Below are 27247 nucleotides of genomic sequence, written 5' to 3' on the forward strand. Positions count from 1 at the left end.
TATGTATCTGACTTACATTCAGATACGTACCAACATTTCCTGATTAAATTTAGGATGAATACAATTTCTATGCCAAGCTCTCTCTCTCTCTCTCTCTCTCTCTCACACACACACACACAACCTTGAACATAACTTTAACTTTAAATTTATGAAGATTTCGATAGGATTTACCCGTGCCACTACTCCCCCCCATGATATGAAACTAATATTAATTTCTTCTTGTACCACAAATGCCTCCAAAAAAGAAGAAAAACAAATTCTGTCTACAGATTTCTTTCAATCCACTGATAAAATTATGGATTTATTCAAATAGGATGGTAGTATTTTCATTGATAAGAAATTTAAATTTATTTTTTTTAAAATTAAAAATACTCCCTTTTTATATCCAACCATGTTCGGTCGGTAACTGAGTGAATGTTGGTCATTCCAAAAAAAAAAAAGAAGAGTGTTTTAAGTAGTTTATATAGTTTTAACATACAATTTCATTGTTAAGGGCCAGAGATTATATTAATATATTAATCTCGGTAAGATGGCATACAAACCATATATCGCCTTTCCTGCCAGACATGTTACACTGTTGCGTTCTAGCTAAACAGAGTCATCGTGTGAAAGGTATGCACACATAATCATTACATCTTGCCTCTATTCACTTCAACATGGCTGCTTAATGTTAAAGTCCCATAATCTTGCTACCATTTTTAACATAGGATGACCTTTATACCCTATATCAACCCACTATGCTACTCTCAACTGCATGTAATGACAGCGATCACGAATTGAAAATGTTGTGTAATTAATCCCTTATGTTTGCTTCATGAAGCCTCGATTCTGCGAGGTGTTTCCCACTGGTCACCCTCGTGGATTGCCGTCAAAAATCTTTTCCCTGCGAAGATAAATAGATACAAGATGCATACTTACAATTTATTATTTGTCAGTATTGAAGCTTCAGAATGTTCAGAATTTATCCCATAAATTCAAAATTAAAATGTTAGTAAAAGCTCATTAAGCCATATGTAAGAGAAGAGGCATATTAGATATATTTACTACCGGAAAATGACAAGAAAGGTACGTAACTACGGCTGAAATCTTAATCAACTAATACGTTTCCATAGCCTCGTTATCATTCCAAAATGGCAGCGCCCTTGACCACATGTATCCACCAAATTGGACGGACTTATTCACCACAAGTAATCTCTTAATTATCCTTAATTCTTATACAGATAACAATATGTAATTAATATTTTAAACAAACTGAAACTGGAAAGGATGCTTTCAGTCTGTGTTAAGCACACAAGCATTTGATTCTGGGGTAAACTAAGGAATGAATTGGCGAGTGTACACATTAGTAGTTGTTGTTGTAGGGTTTAACGCCATTTTTCAGCACACGATAGGCTATGCATGTCGGCCAGTATTAATGGTGGAGGAAGAACTCGGGGAAAACCCCAGAAAGAACCGCCGACCCACTAGAAGCTACTGGCAAGCTCTCTCACATACCCATATTAGCCGAATCCGAGACTCGAACCCACGCAGACAGAGGTGAGATGGCAGTGATCCGTAACGGAGAGCGCTTTAGACCACTCGGCCACTCGGGGCCCCTACACATTAGTTTACCCCGGAATCAAGTGCATGTTGTTAAGTAGGATTGATCATTTATTTTTAGGTTCTATAATCGCTGATCATTATGCGGACTTTGTATAGCGCCCAATCTTTAGAAGCTCTACGCCCTTTACAACATTGGACAACATTTATATAATGATATGATTACAAAAAACGAACACTATGAAATTAGAAACAGAAAACATGCTTAAAATATTTAAGGTAAGGAACATTATTAGGTCTTTAAGTCTGTTCTTGAAATAAAAATAGATGAGTTTTAAGAGTGCTCTTGAATGAGATCTCTGTCTTTGTGTCTAAGTTCAGTGAGCAATTTTTTCCACATTGCTGTGCCCTGGTATGCAAAAGAACATTGTCCATATGACATCGTTTTCTTAGTGGGAATAGTTGTTGTTGTTGTTGTGGGGTTTAACGCCATTTTTCAGCACGATAGGCTATACATGGCGGCCAGTATTAATGGTGGAGGAAGAACCCGGAAAACCCCGGAAGAACCACCGACCCACGAGAAGCTGCTGGCAAGCTTTCTCACATGCCCACATTGGCTGAATCTTAGACTCGAACCGCCGCAGACAGAGGTGAGATGGCTGTGATCTGTAACGAAGAGCGCTTTAGACCACTCAGTCACTCGTGGCCCCCGTGGGAATAGTGAGAATATGAGTGTCAGACAAGGAGTGTAAGTATTTTGCTGGTGTATACACATGGGTGAGGTCAGATAAGTATGTTGGACTGGAGCCTGTCATTGAAACATAGCACATAGAACAAATTTTGTGTTTGATTCTGGATCGAATGGATAGCCAGTGTAGGTACAGAGCAGGGGTGTGCTCTGATCATGGTACTCTAAGGGTGATCCGAGCAGCAGCTGGGTTTTGAAGTTTCTGGAGTAGATATCGAGATGAACCAGACAGAACTGAGTTACAATAGTCCGGTCTTGAAAGTACTAAGGAACACACGAGTTTTTTTAGTGGCATCATCTGAAAGATAATTGCAAATGGAGTTGATGTGTCCCAGCTCAAGATATGCAGCCTTGCATATGTTCATGACATGTTGGTGCAATGAGAGTACTTTCGAGAGTAACACCTAGGTTTTGTATTGACTGTGTGAATTTATTGTTGGTTTTGCTGATATTTATTGTTTGAGGTAAAGGATGTGAATGAGAAAGTCTTTGTGTTGTATATAGAACATATTTTCTTTTTCTCTGTTATAACCAAATAGTTCATGGTGGTGTATTAGTCCTACACGTAAGACTGCAATGCTGGTATTAATATTTTGGTTGTGTAGATGTTACTACCTAAATAACGATGCGGTGTAGCATATTTTGATGTCAAATAACATCGTAATGAAAGTTATATTTTCAGGAATATCTCACACAACTGGAAGCCAATAATGACACTTTTCTACAAAGTAAAGTCATAATGTTTTAGTCAGACTTTAATTACTCTGATGTCTTTTCTCTAGGAGCCACAAGTGGTCTAAAGTGCCCTCCGTTACAGATCACTGCCATCTCACCTCTGTCTGCATGGGTTTGAGTCTAGGATTTGGACAATGTGGATATGTGAGAAAGCTTGCCAGTAGCTTCTCGTGGGTTGGTGGTTCTTTCTGGGGTTTTTCTGGGTACTTCCTCCACCATTAATAGTGGCCGCCATGCATAGCCTATTGTGTGCTGAAAAATGACGTTAAAATCCCACAGCAGCAACAGCAGTCTTTTCTCTAATAAATTCAGATTCTCACAGAAGAAATGGACCTGTTTTCAAGTTTTGTTGGCCTGCATTTCAGTTAGCTAGAATGCGATGGAAGCTGGGAATACCAAAATCAAGTTAAGTTGAAGTATATTTCTTTAACAGAATGAAGAAAAATGTATTAATATTGAAAAAGGTGTTTGGATTGCTTTGTTTCATTCAAGATTCTTATCATCTGTTTAACCGATTTTGGTATTCCCGGCTCCTAAGCATTCCAGCCAACTGAAATGTAGGATAACAGAACTTGAAACATGTTCATTTGCTTGTGTGGGAATTTGAATTTTGTAGGAAAAAGACATCAAAGTATTTAAAGTTGTAAGGAAAGTCTGACTAAAACATTATAACTTTAATTTGTAGAAAAGTGCCAATATGGGCTGCCAAGAGTATGAGATTTTCATGAAAATTTGACTTGTTGTTCCAATGTTAGACAACATCGGAACACCCTATACAGCACCGTAATTTAGCAGTAAGGGGTTTGATATTGAACATATTTATTTTCTTCTGGCACCCATGAATAGAATTATTTAGAGCCATTTTTTTCACATAAATCAGGTTCTTTTCTATCATATGAGGGTCTATTCTATTACATATCAGGGTCTATTCAAGAACATATAATTTAGGGGAGAAGTTTGCCCATTTTGAAAATGAGGTGGGTGGGTTATTTTTAATTTAGAATTGTTTAGTGAAAAAGTAAATGTAGGGCTTGCAAAAAATGATGTGCCATTTTAAGGAATTTAATTGATTTTTTTTGCATTTTTTTATAGAAATTAGCATGAATTATACAATTGCACATTCTAGAATAGACGCTGATGATTGTACTTTTGTAGAAATGCTGTAAAATCTTTTAATAGCAATTCAGTTCCTGCATGTATAACAAATTACCATTTTTTTTTTTTTTACAGTCAATACAGATATTAAAGAAGCTAAAACATGACAGGGGGACTCTGACTTGGAGTTGCATTGTACAGATTTTAAGAAATGCCAGTTATGCTACAATTCGTCTCAGGAAACAAGAGCAGCGGAAGAACCAAATTTTTCAGTATGCAGGGGAAGATGCAAAAGGAGCTGACAGAATTTATGTCTGGGGAAATGCAGCTACTGGGGCTTTAGGTAAACTAAGTTTCTTTTATTCATCTATCTATCATATTTATGTGCCTTTCTTTACTTCTATCTTTCATTCATTTTTTTCATTATCTCAGTACATTTGCCTTTCCAATTGTCATTATTCTTTTTGATTTCTGCACAGTAACTAGTTTTATACCATTGACCTTTACCAAACCTTTTGGGTGAAAGAAGCCAGTTGATTTTGGGGTCAAAATGTCAAAGGGCACACTCACTATGACTGAAAAGAGAAGAATGATTTCCACACAATAATGCTAGTTGTATATCACAGACTTGACTTGCATCCTATTGATTTGTAGTCAAGGTCAATGGTCTAGGCTGCTTGTTTGAAAAATGGAAAATGTTTTCTGCACAAAAATGAAAGCTCTTGACCACATAACTACATTAGAGTTTGTGGATGACTTGCACTTTCATCGCTTATTGATTTTGGGGTCAGTTGTTGAAAGGTCAAGTCACTGACTGAAAGGTGAAATATTGATTTTTTGCATAATACCTTTAGTTCTGGACCAAAGGTTTTGGAGGGCTTGCAGTTAAAGTAAAGAATTGGCTTATTAATTTTGGGGTCAGAAGTTGGATTCTTGAAGTTGAAAGAAAAACTGGTTTTGACACAGCAACTTTTCTAGAACATGTTCCTTGACTGTACTTGGTGGGTGTTTTGCAATGAGGGTAAGATAAACTCCTGTAAATGTTTGGATCCTACGTCTGGAGGTCAAGGCCATGGTGAATCTGACAGGAAAATAATGGTTCCTGCACAGTAAGCTTAGTTCAACCTCATATCTTAACTAAAGGTCAGCATTAGTTAACCTGGCTTACACTTGGGTTAAGGAAGAATCTTATTAATCTTAGGGTCAAGAGGTCCAATATCCAGGTCACTGACCAAAAGAAGAAAATATGTATCTGTAGATAAATATCAGTTGTATACATGTACACAGAGAACCATTATATACAGGGCATAATGTATCCTGTTTACTTTGCTATTAAATTCAGGACGGTTACTTTTATCTGTGTAATTTCCATTGTATCTGTTCTTTTATAACACTTAAGAAAAATCACTTTTTCCTGTCCTACTTTGGATAGGTAATGTTATCATAAGTTTTTACAAAATATAGTATTTCCCTGTTTGTACTTACTTATGTGTGTGTGTGTGTCTCTGTGTGTGTGTGTGTGTGTGTGTGTATATATATATATATATATCTCTGTGTGTATGTACATCATCACATTCCTGGCTACATAGTGCTAGTTAAAGGGTAACCTCTTATAAGGTCAAGGTAAAAATTCAGATGGTAGGTAGAGATGGATTTGTACCATTTATGGTAGTAGATAACACATCTGATAACAAATTTCAATTATCAATTCTCATTTTTAATGGCATTGTTCTTGTATATGTTTGAAGAATTCTTCATTTCAAAAATGTCTGTCACATTTATAAAATAGCACTGCAGAAAATTATTTTTTCTAAGTGAAAAGAGATCACTTTCATGGCAGTGTTATTCTATACTAGGTGATGTGTCTGTGTTTTAATTGCATACCAGTTTATTGTTATGTGGCTCTTTTGGTGTTCAGTGTAGATGTTCAGACTGTGTTTCTGAATCACGTACATAAAATTTCTGTGTCATACACCCAGTCTGGAACTCCTTTTACCACCCAATATTTTTAATAATTGTCAACTGATAAAATAATGGCAATCATTTATTACTTTAAGTTTTCAACTGTTGTGTGTAATTTCAAAAATGTCTACATAAACAGTGTTTTACTTATTTTAAAAAAACAACAAAAAACCAGTCATATGGAGGAGGAAGGTTGCACAATGGTGAAAATGGTAAAATTTGCCACTGATGGCTAAAGGGGCATTGTAGTAATCAGCACTGAGGAGTTTATGATCATTTTGCAGTACATACCGCTGTGAAATTATGATCAAGGTTGACAGCAATATTATAGAGATAATGTTTGAATTCTCAGATGAAGCTGCAGTGCAAATCAACACACAACATGACAAAGGGAGAGACCATCTTTGTTTTACCTTATTGGGCCATATATCTGTGTTATATCGTATTGGGCCATATATCTGTGTTATATCATATTGGGCCATATATCTGTGTTATATCATATTGGGCCTTGTATCTTTGTTATGCCATATTGGGTCATGTATCTTCTTTGTTATATTGGGTCATGTATCTTTGTTTTACCTTATTGGGCCATATATCTGTGTTATATCATATTGGGCCATGTATCTGTGTTAAACCCTACTGGGCAATGTACCTGTTCATATTAATACATGCTGGAACAAGTTTCTGCCTGTATTACACCATACTGGGGTATTTATTTATCCATGTTATAATATTTTGGGCCATATATTTATCTGTATTATACCGTACTGGGCCATGTATATATCCATGTTATACCATACTGGGCCATGTGTCTATCCATGTTATACCATACTGGGCCATGTATCTCTCTTTAATATACCACATTGGGCTTTGTATCTATTTGTTTCTCTCACCAGGTATAAAGACTTACTTGAGACCAAAGAGATATGGACAACATGAAATACTGACACAGAAAAGGCCAGCACGGCTTCGATTTATGGATGTACACAAGTTTAAGGTTAGATATCAACTTCTTAAAATATTAAGCTGACATTTTGATGCAGATGTTATCAATTCCTTTTCTGTCTTTTTAAAACCCACAAAATTAGCTTTGAAGAAAGAAACATTACATATCCATTTCACATACAATACATTAAGCCTTTAAATTTCAAATTTGTTGATAGTACATTCAGATACAAAATTAAAACCTGAAGTTTTAATATCACAGATGTAATGATAACCCAGTGTTATTGTGTTACTTGTAATATAATGAAAATCATTTATATTATACAGTCTATAATCATGTTAAAGTAGCATTAATGTTTTGTGATGCTGATTTTTGTGTTGAACCTGCCATATTGAAAGCTTTGATAACTTTGCCATGTATGAGCATATCTCAGTATTCATTGATCCATCAATCAGTCCCCCAAGTAACCTTGATTTTAAAGTTTTGATGATGGAAATAAGTGGAGTGTACTGATTTTATTTATGAAGAATAACATTGGTTCTGCATCAGCTACCACTATCAAACTTTGAAAGAAGGTTGCATTTGGGGCAAGGAAGAAACCTACCAGTTTTGTGCTGAGAGGTCAAAGGTTAAGGTCACAGGGACTGAGAGAAGGAAGCCTTTTTCCAGTCAATAAATTAACTCATATACCATCTACTTTGACAAATCTTTTCAAATGGCTTACACTTGAGAGAAGAATGATATCTGTTTAATTTAAAGTTCACGGTCACAGTGACTTTAAGAAGAAAACTTGTTTCTGCATGATATTAGGTGTTCCAAGCTGCCCTAGCTGACCAGGTCAGTGGGCTGCCAGCAGGGCACAAGTAAAAGTTTTGCACATTTTGAACAATAAATTGTATTCCATCACTATTCGTAAAATCAAAAAATATTTGCATTTGTCACAATAACTACTTTTCTTCTATCATTTTGTGCATAAATCTTTGTGCTTTCCTTTTATTTTCATGCTTAAAAACATGTTTGTTTGAGGTATGTAAAGGGCGTAATTTGTGCAGTGGCAGTTTCATGCAAACAGAAATTTTAAATACATGTTTATTGTAAGGCATTGGATTATGTGTGGTATTTCCCATGTTACTATATTTAGCACCATTGTAAAGCAGAGAGAATGACCTACATTTTGATATCTTTTTATTTTGTAAATTGGTTTTGTGTTTGCTTCAAATTTTACATGATGAAAACTTAAAAAATGAAAATTTTTCGGATAAATCTCAATTTTAAAATTCAAATTTGATATCATTTTAAAGCGTGTTCATTATACTTTATTTCTGTGTAAACAGTGGAATTTTCTGTGATGTCATGTGAGATCACCGCACTTTTTAAAGTATGTGGGGAATAAGCCATATGCAATGGCTGGCCTAGCACTTATGCCACATGACTCGATGTAAATCCGAGACATATTATGGCCTCTGATATTCCATCCATGGATTATTTATTGCTAGGTTGTAAGCAAAATGATTTGCTTTTTAATGTTTTATATTTATTTTTGTCTTTATATCTGTATTTTGAGTACTTGAAGTCATTAGTTGCAGGTCCTATTCTACAGTTCAAGGAAAACCTTTCAAGTCCAATTTTCTTGGCTAAGTCATTATTACACATGAAATACGCATGCATAAATGGCCTCGGATGAAGCTTGGCATGTTATATTTTACATATTTAAAGTAAAAATTTTGGGCATAATTTTTGTTTTCTTCTTTTATGTGACCGAGCAAGTAATTATTAATAGATTGAATTAGATAATGATAAAATTGTGACCTTTTTCCTTTCTGTTTGTAAACATGATTCACCAAAAGGAAAATGAGCTTCTTTATTTCTTTTCACTTTGTTTGTTTTGGTTTTTAATTTTGAGCAAGGTCCATAATTTATTATAAGTGTTTATTAACAATGAAAAGGCATTGTAAATCTAGCTAGCTATAGACTGTCATTTTAGTATGTTAAAACTACAAGGCCTGTCCCCAATTTCCAATTTTTATATATCTACATGGCATTTCTAATTTTTCCAGTCTGTAACAACTCAGTAAATTTTCAGGTCAGCATCATTAAATGTAGCTAAAAGTACCTAATTCATTTTAAATACTTCAAGTGAAATGAATTATTTTGGCCTCGTTTGGGAAGTCAAAGAACAAGTAGTGCTGAACCACAAAACAGAACCTTTTTTAAAGCAAAAAACTGTTTTGGGCTGAACAAATAATCTACACGAATTAGTTTAAATTCTTTTACTTCTTAATATTTTTATTTTGCTTTGTTGCATTCATCAGTTCAGGTGCATCTGACCTAACTTTTTCTAACCTTACACATGTCAGGCTTATGAGTGGATTAAGAAACTCTATCCTGAGACATCCTATCCTCATGCTGCTTCACATGGGTAGCTGTGTATTACGCTGTCCAATATTACATTGGACAAGTGTTGGAAGTACACCAACCTGATCTGGCACTTGTACAGTTTTTATGCCAGATGAAAACCAAAACCGATCGTTTCAAATTGATAACATTGCCGAGGTTAAGTCGTGTTTTGCGTGTGATTGGAACATTAATGTTCAAATAGTTTTAAGCGATGGCCAAACTTGGAAAGTTGAAAATATTGGACACATTGACGAACAAAATCAGGTTCTCATAATAAAACTTTGTTAAACTTTTCTGATTATTTTAAAGTGTACGTTATCTTCAAAACATTAGTCGTAGTGAACAGTTTTGATACTTTGTCAATGGTTCATGCTTTGTAATCAACCTTTGCTTTATCATAATTATATCTGCTTTATAGTATGTGTGCATTAAGGGTGTACTATGCTCCATTTTGGTGCAAAAACTATCAAAATCAGTTACTAATTAATGAAGTTGTACACTTTTGAAAATTGTTGTTTTTACCATTTTTGCTTATTTTCAGACATTGCTTCTGCTTTAAAACCTACTTTCACACTAATGTTCACACTCTTTGTATGTTGCGTCAATTCTTCATATAATACCCTGCATTTTGGTACAAGAGGTAATAAAATCTGTTAATAAATAAAAAAAATCTTGTGACCTTTTGAAAATTCCAATTTCTGTGATCTGGTACGGATTTTTTTTATATACCCATTTGCCCAGAAAATATTGAGCTTTGTTTTCAGAAGGTTTTCTCACAAGAACATACTTTAATTTGCATTTAAATGCCATAGTCTTATTATAGCAAGGATGCAAAGTCATGGAAAAGCTCAATTTCTGACTTTTCCAGTAAGGCAAACCTTTGTAGTTTTACTGCTTTAGAGTGAACCTAATAAAAAGGATTTTTTTGTTTTGTAGTGCTTGCATTTCTTCAATAACAAAGAACTTGCCTAGCTTTGCAGTAAATGCCACTGTTGTAATGCTTCAGATTATTGTGTTTTACTCTTCCGAAGTTGATGGTAATTGCATTTTCAGTGGGGATCGCAAATTTCCCAAGTCCCTCAAAAACTTTGAAAGGTCATATCTTGAAAAGTATTTGACTGATTTACATTATATTTTCAACATTTTATTTTCATAATAAGGTCTTAAGGATGGTAACAACAGCTTAGTGCTTTTAATTGTATTTGCTGATATCCTAAAAGTGCTTGGAATACCTAATGATATCTTTAGTTCTTTATCACCTGATTTGACCTTAATTTTGTGGATGGCTAGAATTTGATACAAGGAGGACATTTATTCAGTTTGGGGACAAATAATCAATGGTCAGAATCAAAGGGACTGCAAACAATTTCCATAGCATTACCTAAGTTCTGTGCAATATGCCTTGATGAAATTTAATAGATTGCTTTCAAGCAGAGTGTGTATTGTTTTCATTCTCTTATTTGAATTATGCGTTCTGTTTCCCAGTATGCATATTTGCATCTAACATTGGTTTTAAGCAATACTTTATTTTCAAGTAGAAAATATTCTGAGTTCTATTTAATATTATAAACACATTTGGTGCATGTTTAAAAGCTATACATTGTAATGAATTTTAGCAGAGTGACTAGATTACAATATTTTATTTGCAAGTTAGTACAACTACTTAATCAAACCACTCCAGTGGCCTAGTGGTTAGAGCATCTGCCTTGGATGCAGGAGGTCGTGGGTTCGATCCCAGGTCGAGTCATACCAAAGATTTACAAAAATGGTACTAACAGCTGCCTCACTTGGCGCTCAGCATTAAGAGGTAAGAGTTAGGACTGGTCGGTCTGGTGTCAGGATAATGTGACTGGGTGGGACATCATGCTACATGTCTGCAGCATTATGCCCCAGTGCTAGATGTCACTATAAACTGCCACATTGCAGACATCGTAGCGATATGACTGAAAAATTGTTAAAGCTACGTTAAAAATCGAAATCACATCACAACACACAACTGCTTAATCAACTACTCTTAATCAAGAATTTTTCTGTTTACTTTCTGAAAGTTTACTATAAAATAGCAGTTGAAAAGATTTCTAAACTTGTTGAAATAACCCCAGTGAGTATCATGTACATGAAAGCAAAATGCACATCATTCAGATCATATTGTTTGTCCTAATTTCTTTGTTGCCGATAAATTTTTTTCCATAACTGTTCATTGACAGCATACTGATGAATTAAAGTCATATATGATTGAATTTAACCCTTTTTTAAAAAAACGAATTGACACACTCAACATGCAAATGCATCTATATTTAGAAAGGTTTTTTAAAAAATGTTGTTGTTGTTGTTGTTGTTGTAGGGTTTAATGCCATTTTTCAGCACACGATAGGCTATACATGGCGGCCAGTATTAATGGTGGAGGAAGAACACGGGAAATCCCCGGAAAGAACCACCGACCCACGAGAAGCTACTGGCAAGCTTTCTCACATACCCACATTGGCCGAATCGGAGACTCGAACCCACGCAGACAGAGGTGAGATGGCAATGATCCGTAACGGAGAGCGCTTTAGACCACTCGGCCACTCGGGGCCCCGTTTAAAAAATGTAACCACTCACTGTATAGCTTCGTTACAACAGTCCATTGATAGGATTGCAAATACAAGGTTCTGTTATTTGTACTTGGCATTGGTTAAATATTATTTGCTTTACTGTTGTTTTTTTAAAGCTTATTTTCACAAACATGAGTGAACTCAGAATACAACTTTGACCTTATAGCATCTTAAGAATTTCACAACATAATATTATTCTATATATTTCTGACCTTCATAATTTCATTTTAGAGCTAAAATTTTAATAACATAATATTTAGACTCTGCTTTCTATGAATTGTATATTTTCCTGAATATATTTGCCCAATGGTTTATGAAATGAGCCAGTCTAATAAAAAAGTACTTCCAAGAACAGTGATGTACCCCATTATTTTCCCATGACAAAGTTCACTCACAGTTCCAAACTGATTTTTATGAAGGAAATAATGAAATATTGATGTTACTCATTCAATTCCTAAAACTCATTTTGTTATTCATGTAAGTTTAAGTTTTGAAACACAAGTTTGTGAGTTTTTATCCTCAAAGGATTATTTGCGGAAATCAGGCAGTAATAGTTGATAACTTACTTGGGAAATGGTTAATGGTCAATCAGCTATGAAAACACATGCCTGTGAATGTGCAAGAGTTTGTTTGTCGGCATAATTAATATCAACACCAACTATTTTATGGCTGAAGTCTACATTTCGCCTTAAGCTATATATAAAAACACTAGAACTAACCTGGCCAAGGCAAGGGAGCATCTGAAAAAAGGACAGGCATTCAATGTTGCTCTAAAAAATGACATGGTGAAGTTCATTTCACTTTCCTAACAGAAGAAGGCAAAGTTTACATTTTTGTGTGACCTGGTCGCCCATTTCACCTGGTAGTGTGACTGCTGATATGTATGTATGTATGTGTGTGTGTATATATACATACATACATATATATATATATATATATATATATATATATATATATATATATATATATAAGAAGAAAGCTCAATAAGCATGAACTCAGAAGCCTTTTGTTCTGTAGTTCTCTTTGGAAGAGCCTTAGATGAAATACCAAATCAACTGGTTAGTGATATAGTATAAATCAAAAGTCATTACAATACCATGTCAACAGTATAAATCTAAAGTCATTACATTACCATGTTGATGGTGTAAATCAAAAGTCATTACTTTGCTATGTTAATTGCATAAATCCAAAGTCATTACATTACCGTGTCGATGGTATAAAGTCATTACATTACCATGTCAGTGGTATAAATCAATAGTCATTACATTACCACATTGATGGTATAAATCAATAGTCATTACACTACATGTTGATGGTATAAATCCAAAGTCATTACATTACCATGTTAAAGGTATAAATCCAAAGTCATTACATTACCATGTCGATGGTGTAAATCCAAAGTCATTACTTTGCTATGTTAATGGTATAAATCCAAAGTCATTACATTACCATATCAATGGTGTAAATCAAAAGTCATTACTTTGTATGTTAATTGTATGAATCCAAAGTCATTACATTACTATGTCAATGGTATAAATCCAAAGTCATTACATTACCATGTCAATGGTATAAATCCAAAGTCATTACATTACCATGTCGATGGTGTAAATCCAAAGTCATTACATTATCATGTTAAAGGTATAAATACAAAGTCATTACTTTGCTATGTTAATGGTATGAATCCAAAGTCATTACGTTACCATGTCGATGGTATAAATCCAAAGTCATTACATTACCATGTCGATGGTATAAATCCAAAGTCATTACATTACCATGTTGATGGTATAAATCCAAAGTCATTACATTACCATGTCGATGGTATAAATCCAAAGTCATTACATTACCATGTCGATGGTATAAATCCAGAGTCATTACATTACCATGTTGATGGTATAAATCCAAAGTCATTACATTACCATGTCGATGGTATAAATCCAAAGTCATTATATTACCATGTCGATGGTATAAATCCAAAGTCATTACATTACCATGTCAGTGGTATAAATCCAAAGTCATTATATTACCATGTTGATGGTATAAATCCAAAGTCATTACATTACCATGTCGATGGTATAAATCCAAAGTCATTACATTACCATGTCGATGGTGTAAATCCAAAGTCATTACATTATCATGTTAAAGGTATAAATACAAAGTCATTACTTTGCTATGTTAATGGTATGAATCCAAAGTCATTACGTTACCATGTCGATGGTATAAATCCAAAGTCATTACATTACCATGTCGATGGTATAAATCCAAAGTCATTACATTACCATGTTGATGGTATAAATCCAAAGTCATTACATTACCATGTCGATGGTATAAATCCAAAGTCATTATATTACCATGTTGATGGTATAAATCCAAAGTCATTACATTACCATGTCAGTGGTATAAATCCAAAGTCATTACATTACCATGTTGATGGTATAAATCGAAAGTCATTACATTACCATGTTGATGGTATAAATCGAAAGTCATTACATTACCATGTCAGTGGTATAAATCCAAAGTCATTATATTACCATGTTGATGGTATAAATCCAAAGTCATTACATTACCATGTCGATGGTATAAATCCAGTCATTACATTACCATGTTGATGGTATAAATCCAAAGTCATTACATTACCATGTCGATGGTATAAATCCAAAGTCATTACATTACCATGTTGATGGTGTAAATCAAAAGTCATTACTTTGTATGTTAATTGTATGAATCCAAAGTCATTACATTACTATGTCGATGGTATAAATCAAAAGTCATTACATTACCATGTCGATGGTATAAATCCAAAGTCATTACATTACCATGTTGATGGTATAAATAAAAAGTCATTACATTACCATGTCGATGGTATAAATGAAAAATAATTACATTATTTAAAAATAACTACCTTCATAATCAAGTATGTATAAAGTTGTACTTATCCAGTCAGATGACTCTACTGTAGATTCATATTTTGGATTTGTTTATTTGTTTGTTAATTACATTAGAAGGCAAGGGAGAACTTAGTTTCCATGTCTGGACCTTCTTGATGTGAATTCACTTAGCATGACATTTGTACAGGGCAGTATATTTTGTCTTTTTCTAAAAGGTCCTTGACATAGCATGTGGATATGGTTTCACAGTTTTTGCAGTTAAGTCTAACACTGGACATAAACTTTTGGGATGTGGAATCAACTCAGACTCACAGATTGGGTTCCATGAAGAGCCCAAAAATTCAGGTAATTGCAAGACCAATTGGACCTATTAATTTAAATATTCTATATCTTTAATTCCAGATCTGAAATTAATAGCAAATTTTCATATTTTTTCAATGTATTTTAAAGTCAGCATTTTCTTCTTTCCTTGTTTACCGCTTCAGTGGCCTAGTGGTTAGAGCGTCTGCCTCGGATGCGGGAGGTCGTGGGTTTGATCCCTGGCCTAGTCATAACAAAGACTTACAAACATTGTACTAACAGCTGCCTTGCTTGGCGCTCAGCATTAAGAGGTTAGTGTTAGGACTGGTCAGCCTGGTGTCAGGATAATGTGACTGGGTGGGACATCATGCTACATGTCTGTGGCATGATGCCCCAGTGCTAGACATCACTATAAACTGTCACACTGCAGATATTGTAGTGATATGACTGAAAAATTGTTAAGGCTACGTTTAAAAGGCAAATCACACACACAGACACACACACACACACACACAGACACACACACACACACTTTCAGCCAGAAATAACAAATACAAAAATCAGATTTAAAAAAAATCATGTATCATCTTATCATATTGGACCAAAAAGCAAGGAAAGTGTGTGTGTGTGTGTTCCAGGCTGACCAGTCCTAACACTAACCTCTTTGATAAGTTTTACAAAGCTTGTTGGTTTTGCTTGTTTTTGTTTCTTAGTTTATTGTGTCATAATAAGGAACATTTATTTTGTTTTCTTTCTATTAGGACTAATAATCCATTGAATATTTTTTCTTTCTATTAGGACTAATAATCCATTGAATATTTTTTCTCTTTCTGTTAAGACTAATAATCCATTGAATAATTTTTCTCTTTCTGTTAAGACTGATAATCCATTGAATATTTTTTCTTTCTATTAGGACTAATAATCCATTGAATATTTTTTCTTTCTATTAGGACTAATAATCCATTGAATATTTTTTCTCTTTCTATTAAGACTAATAATCCATTGAATATTTTTTCTCTTTCTGTTAAGACTAATAATCCATTGAATATTTTTTTCCTTCCGTTTATTTTAATACACATGATGAACAAAATGTTTCATTTGCTGCTGAGGACAGACTGTTGATAAAGAAGGGCAGTAACTCTTGATACCTTGTTCAGTAAGTCCACAGACTTGAAAACATTATCTAGGAATTGATGTATTCACAGTAAATATCACATAAACCTATTTTCAATGGCACGTGGCAATGAATGAAAATTCACGACTGTTTATGCACTCAGGCAGTTCAATAATATTCAGACAGTACTGGAGTTTGATTTGCATGTGATTTTAATTGATACATACAGGCTGTGTTAATTGATACATACAGCCGTGTTAATTGATAAATACAAGCTGAGTTTATTGATAGATAAAAGCTGTGTTGACCTTGATTTTACTCCTGTAGCATGTCTTTTTCATCAACTTGCCATACCACTCATCATCTTTACAAGAGCACCTGAATCACAAAAAATAGGATTTCAAGATTGTGAGTAATGTGACTAATCAACATTTTGATGAGATGATTCCATTGTGGCTGTTCAGTTTCATATGATTTGATATGTTTGAAATTGTTCCCTTCAAAAATAACTCTGTATTGCGTTATTGACGTTTTGCTTCATTCTTTTATGCAATGTGCCCAAACAGTGCTGTAAAGATTCACAATCAGCATGGTTGACTGCTGGGTCTGGTTGTAGGTTTTGCTATTCAAGTGGTAAACAAGCAAATTTTTGAATGCTGATTTTCTGTTCAAATATTTGCAAAGAAAAAGAATTCTGATATGAATCATTCGTTATTTGTTTCATCTCTAGTATTTAGAGCACACTTAATGATAATTATTATTAATTGCTACAGAGAACAATTCAGTATAATCATTATCAATTGCTAGAGAGAACACTTAAGAATAATCATTATTAATTGTTACAAAGACACTTAAGAATAATCATTATCAGTTGCTAGAGAGAACACTTTAGTATAATTATTAGTAATTGCTACACAGAACACTTAAGTATAATTATTAGTAATTGCTACAGTGAACACTTAAGAATAATCATTATTACTTGTTACAAAGACACTTAAGAATAATCATTATTAATTGCTACACAGAACACTTCAGTATAATTATTAGTAATTGCTACACAGAACACTTCAGTATAATTATTATTAATTGCTACACAGAACACTTCAGTATAATTATTATTAATTGTTACTGAGAGTCCTTCAGGATAATTGTTTTTAACTGATTGAGAGATTCAGCTATTTAATACTTTAATCAAATTTTTTGCTCCGACAGAAAGTTAGCTGTCTTTCATGTTAGGTACATGTATTTGGTAAATATTTCAGCATTTCTGATAACCATCATTATGTCAGATTGTTTATTTTGAATAATGATGCAAATATTATAACAGTTTCACTATTCTTCCATCAGTTTCCTTTTAGTGAATCAATGTTATCTTTTTGTTACTTTAAGGTAGGGCATATAAAGAAATATTATTTTATATAAATATGCCAAACAAGTTTCTCCAACCATCTTTTCAATTTTACTCTTTCCGTGCAAAAAATTGGTATATGCAGCCAAAGGTTCTGGCTTTTCACAAGCATTTCATAAGACATGCTGCCTAATTTGCAAAAATAAGTATTGGAAAGCAATTGAAAATGTCTGATAGAATTGAATTCTTGCCCAAACAGTAAGAAGCTGAAACAGTCACATTGGAGTTCATATCCTGTTGACATTGCGAGTATTGCAAAATAACATTGCTATCAAATTTACAACAATGAATTGATTTCATTAAATGTTATGGAAGAAATACAAAGTATATTAGATGTATACATTGAAGTAATGTATAAAATTGTGGTTTTGATTTGTTGGAAAATTTAATAGCAACTAGTGATGGGGTCAACAGGACTTGACCTTGAATAAGACTGTCAGCTTCATACAGCATTGATTGTATAGATGTAGGTTCAAATTTTAGTATGCTTCTATTTGACAAGACAGCTTTCCTTACAATGTATTTTAGTGTGATACAATCAGTGAGGCTGCTGGCAAGAATATATCATTTGGTTTTACAAAAAAGATAACAAATCAAGATTTACTCAATTATGCCTAAGTTTATCAATCGATCTGTCATTCCATATTTTGATTCATGATAATAACTATTTTCATTGGATACCAGTCAGATGAGTTTTATATTTGGACATATTTAAGGTCACAACAGGACAAAATTATGCCCCATTTCCTTTTAAAACTAGTTATTTTTTTCTCTCAAGGGAGAATACTGGAATACATCATTCAGCCAGCTGTGATTGATCTTGCCCAGAATGACCCATCTGTCCTTAGGTTGAAACAGGTAGCATGTGGAAGAGCACATACTCTGATTCTGACTGACAAACATGGAGGTAGGTTTTAAGTCACTCAGTATTGCAGGATGCTCAGTAATCAGTTATATCTCTTCATCTTACAGAAGAACATTTGTAGAGAGCAGATGGGGGATGTCATTTGACTCACTTATATAATGTATAATACAGGACAGCCAATGATGAGTTATTCTTTTAGTGTCTGCATTGCATCAGCACTATATTTAGGATTGATGTTGATTGCTTAAATAATAGTAAAACAAAAATATGCATTGCGGTAAAAGATTTGAGTACATCTAATTTGGCTTAAAACTGTAAAAACTCACAAATGACAGAGCAGACAAGAATGGTAAAATCGACTTAATGAACACCTGTTTTTTCTTGAAACGGCTTTAGACCCATCATGGACATAGGCCTCACCCCCAACTTATACTATAATTGCATTTCAAAGAGTGGTTGCATAACTCAAAATCTTTGTTCTCATTGACTTTATCTTTCATTGAAATATACATAATTCAATTAACTTATATACCATTAGTTTTTGCCATACTGCAGTTTTTATTGTTTTAGACAAATTTGCAATTTTGTCTACACTAAAATAATTAAAAGAAAATTGAAATAAATCGCATAAAACGAAATTTGTACAAGTCAAAATCCAGTACATCAGTGGATGCCTTTATTTGAGCACTACCATCTGTTACAATTTACAAGTATATTAGTTTTCATTTAGCAGACAAATTATGATTTAGAGAAATGATGGGTCCATTGACTATGTTTTTTTTGTTCAAGTTTTACAGAATATTGATTTCTCATGTGCATTTCATGTTGAAGGAATGTCAGTTTTATAATGTTGTTAGAGTAAGTTATGCTTAATGGAAATTACGTTTACTGTCATTTATTATCTGACCATAACAAGTTAAAGACTGGTAGAGTTTAATTTGCTGCTGCATACATTAGACTGTTTCTATGCCAGTACAGTTGTGAGAATTGTTAAATGGGTTGAGGATTAGAGAGTGGTCAGCAGAATGACTTTTAATATTTAGTCATGGGTTTCATTCCAGATGCCGATTTAAGGTGAGAGTTTTCTCTGAGATGACTCAATCGTTCTCCAGTACCTGTCAACATAAAACATTTGGGAAGTGTTGGTTTAAACATATTTATGGCACATGGGATCAGGCTGCAAGTTCTGACAACTTAGCAAAAGCCCTCTTCCAAATACACAAATAATTACATGAAAAGTAGCAAGGAATAACAGTATATTAATACAAAAATGAATATTTAAAAATTCATTGTGCTAGGAAGGTTTATACAAAATAAATATGCAACAACTAATTTAAAGAAGAGAAAAGGGGGAACTTATAAGAAGGCTCCATGGTAGGTACCAGAGGGAGATCATGCAAGTAGGTAATTTGTCTTGACGATTATTGAAATCTTTAGTATCTTTTATATAAATTGGAAACTTTTCATAGATGTGAGTATTTAGGTCATTGATAATTTAGCTGATCCAAACAGCAATAAATTTGTACTAACAGGGATGAATCCTTGGTTTGAGCAATGCATTTCTTACAAACAAAAATATAATGGTAGGCAGTCTCGTCATCTTCTTTATATGTGCAGGCTGTCAGTAAGAAAATTTGAAAATAAATTATTATTTAAATCAGTGTAGTTGTTTCTTATTCTGGTATGAATAATTGATAATTTCCTGTTACCAGTATACTAATATAGTCAGACATGATTATGTATTGGTGAAATTTTACGTTTAAGTATTAAATACTCTGTTTCATGGTTTACTGGATTTGGCAAAGTGTTCCAAACCTTTAATGTGGTAGAATATCTGGAGATTTCTAGTCTGTTATTTTTCTTTCTCAAATGATATTGTGTTGTGTGACCAGCTAATGGAAGTACAAGTTCTTGGGAAGTATTCAGGTTAGTTGCCAGTACTTAATTTATGGTGTCCCAACAAATATGGTGTCCCAACATATATGGTAAATATGGTATTCAGGTTAGTTGCCAGTACTTAATTTTGCATTGATGGAAATTCATTTATTTAAAAGGGGAAATAATTACAGAATGACTAATTTTTGGTGTTATCAAATAATAATAATAATTTTTATAATAGTTTTCATATTTTTCAGTATTCAGCTTAGGAAACAATGCATATGGTCAATGTGGACGAGGTATTGTGGAGGGAGAAATATTCAGGTCTGTAAAATATTGTGTCATCAGGGGTTGTTTCCCTTGTTTCAGAGCAACTACATACCCATTTCATCTTTGCTATTAGATTTTTGCATATTTTGCATGGTGCAATATTTAGTATTATTATATGCTCATTTTTTTGCCCGTTAACTTTACATTGTCAGAATCGTGCAGTATTACCCAATATTGAACCCACGCGATAATACACATATAACATTCACGTGCATAAAGGAACTAATTTCTATTGTAAACAAATGATGGATGCAGAAACCAGCACTTTTGATTTGTACACAAATCATGTACACTCATGAAAGAGGCACTTTATGTTGTGGTTGTTTAAATTTGTTTCTGAAGAACTAAAACTGATGTTTCATGGACTGCCACATAGCAGCTGCTTTGGCACATTCCGCGTTGATACAGTGTTTTGGATTTAGGCTAGCTACAGTATATAACAGATGCAAGATAAGGTCCTTACAAATAACATACAAGTGACAAGTCATATACGCTCTTCTATAGCTGGTGATAAGAATGGCAAAAAAAATATACTTAGTTTTCCATCCTGAAGTTCCTCAAAATGTACTTTCTTAGTTCTGCAAATCCAAATTACATGAGCCATGTCATAGGTTCTCAATCTGGATTACACATTTCAAAATGTACTGTAATTTCGATGAAAAATGCAATTACATCCTCCTTACTGCACTCAAAATTAAATAAGCATTAAATTCCATAGCGTCTTTTTGATAATTGCAATTGAAAGACTTCATATTTTTCCCCACCTTATGATTTCTGTTTATTTAATGACAGAAACAGAAACACATTTGCAGATGTCAACATGCTTCTCCCTAGCTTCTTCAATCTCATGTATTTCATGTGGAATTGACACATACAAATCCTGTCCATAATTACGAAATTAACTAGAATCGAGAAAAATACCAAAATCTGTTCATTCCAGATCAAATGGAAAAGTTGTTGCAGTGCACATTCATTCACAATATGACTCCAAATTTCAATTTTAACTAGACACACCATTTTCTTTCGAAAGTTATGTCGAGCGCACAACTAAATTCAAATTTATCTGTGCAGTTATGGGCGCAGTAATAATGTTGTTTTGTGTAATGATGAATATGCGCTTGTGTATTTAGTTTGGAATGTGGCATACATTCATTTATGTTTCTTGTAGTGTATTTTGTTTATATAATTAAGCCTTAGGTAGAATAAAAAAATGAGCATATAATAAAAAGGTTACTGCATTTGTATGGGAAAATATGAACTCGTTTTATTGGTTGGATATACTGCACTCCCAAGGTCGTGCAGTATTCCATCCAAAAATCTCGTTCATATTTTCCCATACAAATGCAGTAACCTATAATTATAGCTTTTTAATAACCTCTTATATGTGAAACAAATAATTTTTGTGTGACTATAATCTTGAATTGTGTCTGGGAGACAACATTTGATATATCAGTAATTGTGTTGTCTTGAGTGGTCTAGTTTTAAGCTTAGCAATAAATGTGTTAATGGATTGGAAGTCTGTAAACCATGTATATAACATCATTTTAATAATGTGTTACTTGCCATGGATTGTTTGATCCATCTATTTTGTGTATCAATTTAGTAGCATTTTATATATATAGGTCTTGGAGTATATAATACATCTATTTTTTATATCATTTTAATAATGTGTTACTGCCTTGGAGTGTGTAAAGCATCATTTTATGTATCATTTTAATATTTTACTGGTCTTAAAGCCTGTGATACATCTTTTGTGTATCATTTTAATGTATTACTGGCCTTAAATTCTATGATACATTTTTTGTGTATCATTTTAATGTATTACTGGCCTTAATGTCTGTGATGCATCTTTTGTGTATCATTTAAATGTATTACTGGCCTTAAAGTCTGTGATACATATTTTGTGTATCATTTTAATGTAATACTGTCCTTAAAGTCTGTAATGCATCGTTTATGTATCACTTTGTGGTACTGGTGTTAAAGTCTGTAAGGGCTGTTCCATTAAAAATAGATGAGACCCAGGGAAGGCACTTTTAAAGTGGGGTACTCACCCATAGATGCAGTTTAGGATTTTTTTATCATTTTAATATGAACTCTGAGAATCAAAGTACCCTAGCATATATATTTTTTAAAACTGTCTTCCCTGGGTACAAGAATGTTTTAGTGGAACAGCCGTAATGCATCTTTTTTTCACGTATCATTTAATAATGTGTTACTGACCTTGAAGTCTGTAATACATCTTTTTTATGGGCTTTTTTTCATGTATTTCTGGCCTTAGAGTCTGTAATGCATCTATTTTATTTAGCAATTTATGATCCGTATGTTTTCTACTGCAGAAAACCAGTGTAATATGCATAATTGTGTCATTCTGAAAAATGTCACTCGTGATCATACTAGTTGATAAGATTAGGCTGTGTAAATTTGATAAATTATACACTCACCATTAGGTGGAAATTCATATGACTTAACTATCTCTCTATTTGTTGTCCATCCACCCACCCACCTATTTCCTATTTTGTTTTTCACAGTAACTTAAGTTTTCTACTAATACCAAAATTTTGTTGTGTTGCTTGCATTTGGCTCAAAATGTTAAAAGTCAAGGTGACAGGGACTGAAAGTAAGAAAAGTGTTTCCACACAATAATTTGACTTATACCAGATACTTTGACAAACTTTGTAAATGGCTTACAGTTGAGGTAAGAAAGATATTTATTGATTTTGGGGTCAAATTGTCATGGTTGATTTGATGGGGCAAAAGAGAAATGGTTTCTGCATATTATTTTAAGATCGATCATCCACTTTGGCCACATTTTGAGGTCAAAAGATCAAAGGTTAGGGTCACAGTGACTAAATGAAGATAAAACAATTTCTACAAAACTACCAATGCTTTGTACCATGTGCTTTGATGAAACTTAATACTCCTATTGGTTTTGGTCAAGATCATAGGGGCTCCAAGAGTGGAAACAGTTTCCACAAAATGACAGTCATATGCCACTAACCATAATTTGAGGATGAATTGTATTTAGAACAAGGAAGACATCTTTTGAACTTGGATTGAAAAGGTCAATCATCTGACAATTAAACATGGCTTTATATCAATTATTTGACCAACAAAAGATAGTTTTATATCAAAACATACATTATCTGACCAACTAAAGATAGTTTTATATCAAAAGAAGTTTAATGCTACATTTATGGCATGGCTGGCATATTAATGTACCATTTATGTACTATTTTTAAGTACTCATTCAGTGGTTATTTTATGGAGTATTAGTGACAGTGTACATGGCGTATGGACTATTAGTAACTGGGTACATCATGATATGGACCATTAGTGACAGGGTACATGGGTCTAGGGACTAATAGTGACAGTGTACATGGGGTATGGGCTACTAGTAACTGGGTACATGGAGATATGGACTATTAGTGACAGGTTACATGGGTCTAGGGACTATTAGTGACAGTGTACATGGGGTATGGACTAGTAGTAACTGGGTACATTGTAATATTGACCATTATTGACAGGGTACATGGGTCTAGGGACTATTAGTGACAGTGTACATGGGGTATGGGCTACTAGTAACTGGGTACATGGAGATATTGACTATTAGTGACAGGGTACATGGGTCTAGGGACTATTAGTGCCAGTGTACATGGGATATGGACTATTAGTAACTGGGTACATTGTGATATGGACCATTAGTGACAGGGTACGTGGGGATATGGACAATTAATGACAGGATACATAGGGATATGGACTTGTTAATAACAGGATACATGGGGATATGGGCTGTTAGTGACAGGGTACATGGGGATATAGACTATTAGTGTTAGGGTACATGGAGATATGGACTATTAGTGATAGGGTACATGGAGATATGGACTATTAATGACAGGATACATGGGGATATTGACTTGTTAATAACAGGATACATGGGGATATAGGTTGTTAGTGACAAAGTACATGGAGATAAGGACTATTAGTGATAGGGTACATGGAGATATGGACTATTAGTGACAGGGTACATAGGGATATGGACTATTAGTGACAGGGTACATGTAGATATGGACTATAAATGACAGAATACATGAGGATATTGACTTGTTAATAACAGGATACATGGAGATATAGGCTGTTAATGACAAGGTACATGGAGATATGGACTATTAGTGATAGAGTACATGGAGATATGGACTATTGGTGATAGGGTACATGTGGATAGATACCCACCTAAGAGTATTTCAAGAAAATGCACACCTATAAAGTGTTTTTGAATGATTGGACCCTTCTTAAGTGTCTAAAATATATGCATTTTCAAGAAATTAAATTCTCCAATGTTTCGAGAGCTGGCTTCCTTAAGACTTGTGGTCTTTCAATTAATGTCATTACATTTTATAACAAAATGTTTTCCTACATGTGGAATCTGTCTGGTCTTTTGAGACATGTATTCTCTCAGTGGTCTCTCAAATCAGATTTTGCATTAATAGAAGCAGCTTTAGTAGTGATAGTAGAAATGATAATAATAATAGTTTATTCTGTAATTATGATTTTGGAATATATGTTTTAACTTTATGGATGTATGTAATACATTTCAGTAAGAAATCCAGTGTTTATATGATACCCAGTTTACCTGAGAACATTACAAAGGTTAGTACTTACTATATATATATATATATATATATATATATATATATATATATATATATATATATATATATATACAATATCGACATAAAATATATTTTTTGATTGTTTAATCCTGATTTAAAATGTGCTGCAGTGGAAGGGATATTGTTATAATTGTAGGTATTGCCTCAAATACCATGAACTCAGTTACAGTTATCTCAGTGTGCTTCTGGACAGGAATGACTTGTCAGTCTGATGAAGGCAGAGATTGCCACAGATTAGGCCCAGAAATAACAAATAGATAACTAGAATGAACTTATAGGAGATAGATATGGATTTTTTTTCAATAAAAATAATGAGAGACTACAGTAAAAACTGCTATGAGCGACCACCTGTCATTTTCGACCACAATCGTGAGGAACAGATCGATTTTATTATATAAACACTCTGTTATGAGCGACTGCCTGCTGAACGTGACCAGCGACTGCGATGTCTTGGCAAAATATGCATTTCGACACTGCTATGAATGACTGCATTGCAAAAATGAGGATTAACTCCACTGACCTTTATTTAAACCCCGTAAAACTGACTGCTCATACCGTTCTAAATTAAAAAAAAAAAGTGGCTGGCTACCAATGTCTGATTTTTATTTTAGCTATGCCTATAGTGTTTTATAGCTTTTGTTGTAAACCAGACTAAAGTATATATAGATTATTTCCTAGTCTGGTTCCCTACTTCGTATTTTCCCTGTATTGTTCTCCGCTATTTGTATAGGGGTGAGCAACGCAGGGAGCATAAAAAGCAGGAAAGCAGACTAATTATTCCCGCACTTAGCCTGCTTAATGGCTTTATCGTAGGAGCCGGCATCCCTATCAACGACCGTATCCTGAGAACAGACAGACACCACTGACCTATATATAATCAATTGTTACAACACCTGCTTGATTAGTAATGATTGTTCTGATAAAAACCAAACATAAAAGGAATTATTAAAAAAAAAGGATTTTTGCTACTAGTGATAGATGCTACATTATGTAAACCAGGCTAATGTATATGTCACGAATTGGCTTTGTAGTGCCAAAGTTGACATAATGGTCACGTATATTGTTTGTCTATAGAGTTAATCTGTATTGGGTGGTGGTGAATAAGGTCATTGTCTATTAAACCAGCAAGAGAGAATTGTCTGTGGGATTTGATTAATAGTGTTCAAGACTTGTGATGTTTGTTGTATTTCCCCTCCATCCCCCCGATGTTAAGTGATTACATCCCATTCACAAAGCTGCAGTCTATTCAAGTTGGTGTGACCGGGTTACACACTTTGCTTATAGAGTTAATCCCTGTATGTCATCTTTGAATGAAGCCATTGGCTTTTGTCTCTTAGTACATGGTTCTGTTTCTGGATGTGATAATTGTTTCTTTTGATTTTATTAATTGTTAAATATGCAATGTACATGTATAGATTTTTCATATTTTCCCACAGCCCAGTCAAAACCGTCTTTATGTTCGATATTACGATTGAGCACTAATAATTTTAACACCTATAACAATGGACAAACCTCCAGTTAAAAAGAGACAAATTTTAAGGCTGGAGAAAATAATTACTGTAACTGAAAGAAGTGAAAAAGAGCAGACCACTTGCAAAAAGCGGTTTAAATGTTGGTTAAACAAATTTAGTTTGTGATAAAGGAAAACGAGTAATACAGAAACGATTTTATGTGCTAAATAAAATATGTGATCTTCAACTGTAAATGTGATTTCATGTTTAAGTATATCTTTTTTGCTATCTAATTTTGTTTTTAGATGAATGCATACAATATTTTAGCAA

The 27247-nt window shown here is 33.7% G+C and overlaps 1 protein-coding gene across 1 annotated transcript in view; it reads left to right on the plus strand.

Moving 5' to 3' along the window:
* The first annotated feature begins 1102 nt into the window (after positions 1-1102).
* Positions 1103-27247, plus strand: part of LOC149783258 (RCC1-like G exchanging factor-like protein) — a 38294-nt gene continuing 12149 nt past the window's right edge. Inside the window, exons 1-7 of the mRNA XM_089931490.1 lie at positions 1103-1187; positions 4253-4460; positions 6976-7076; positions 15117-15246; positions 18502-18630; positions 20724-20790; positions 25392-25443. Of these exons, the coding sequence (XP_089787616.1) occupies positions 1131-1187; positions 4253-4460; positions 6976-7076; positions 15117-15246; positions 18502-18630; positions 20724-20790; positions 25392-25443 (744 nt within the window). The 5' untranslated portion in view covers positions 1103-1130. The remainder of the gene's footprint in view (positions 1188-4252; positions 4461-6975; positions 7077-15116; positions 15247-18501; positions 18631-20723; positions 20791-25391; positions 25444-27247) is intronic.

This window comes from Sinohyriopsis cumingii, chromosome 14 (assembly GCF_028554795.1).
Source record: "Sinohyriopsis cumingii isolate HCF-2022 chromosome 14, ASM2855479v2, whole genome shotgun sequence".
NCBI classification, from domain to species: Eukaryota; Metazoa; Mollusca; class Bivalvia; order Unionida; family Unionidae; genus Sinohyriopsis; species Sinohyriopsis cumingii.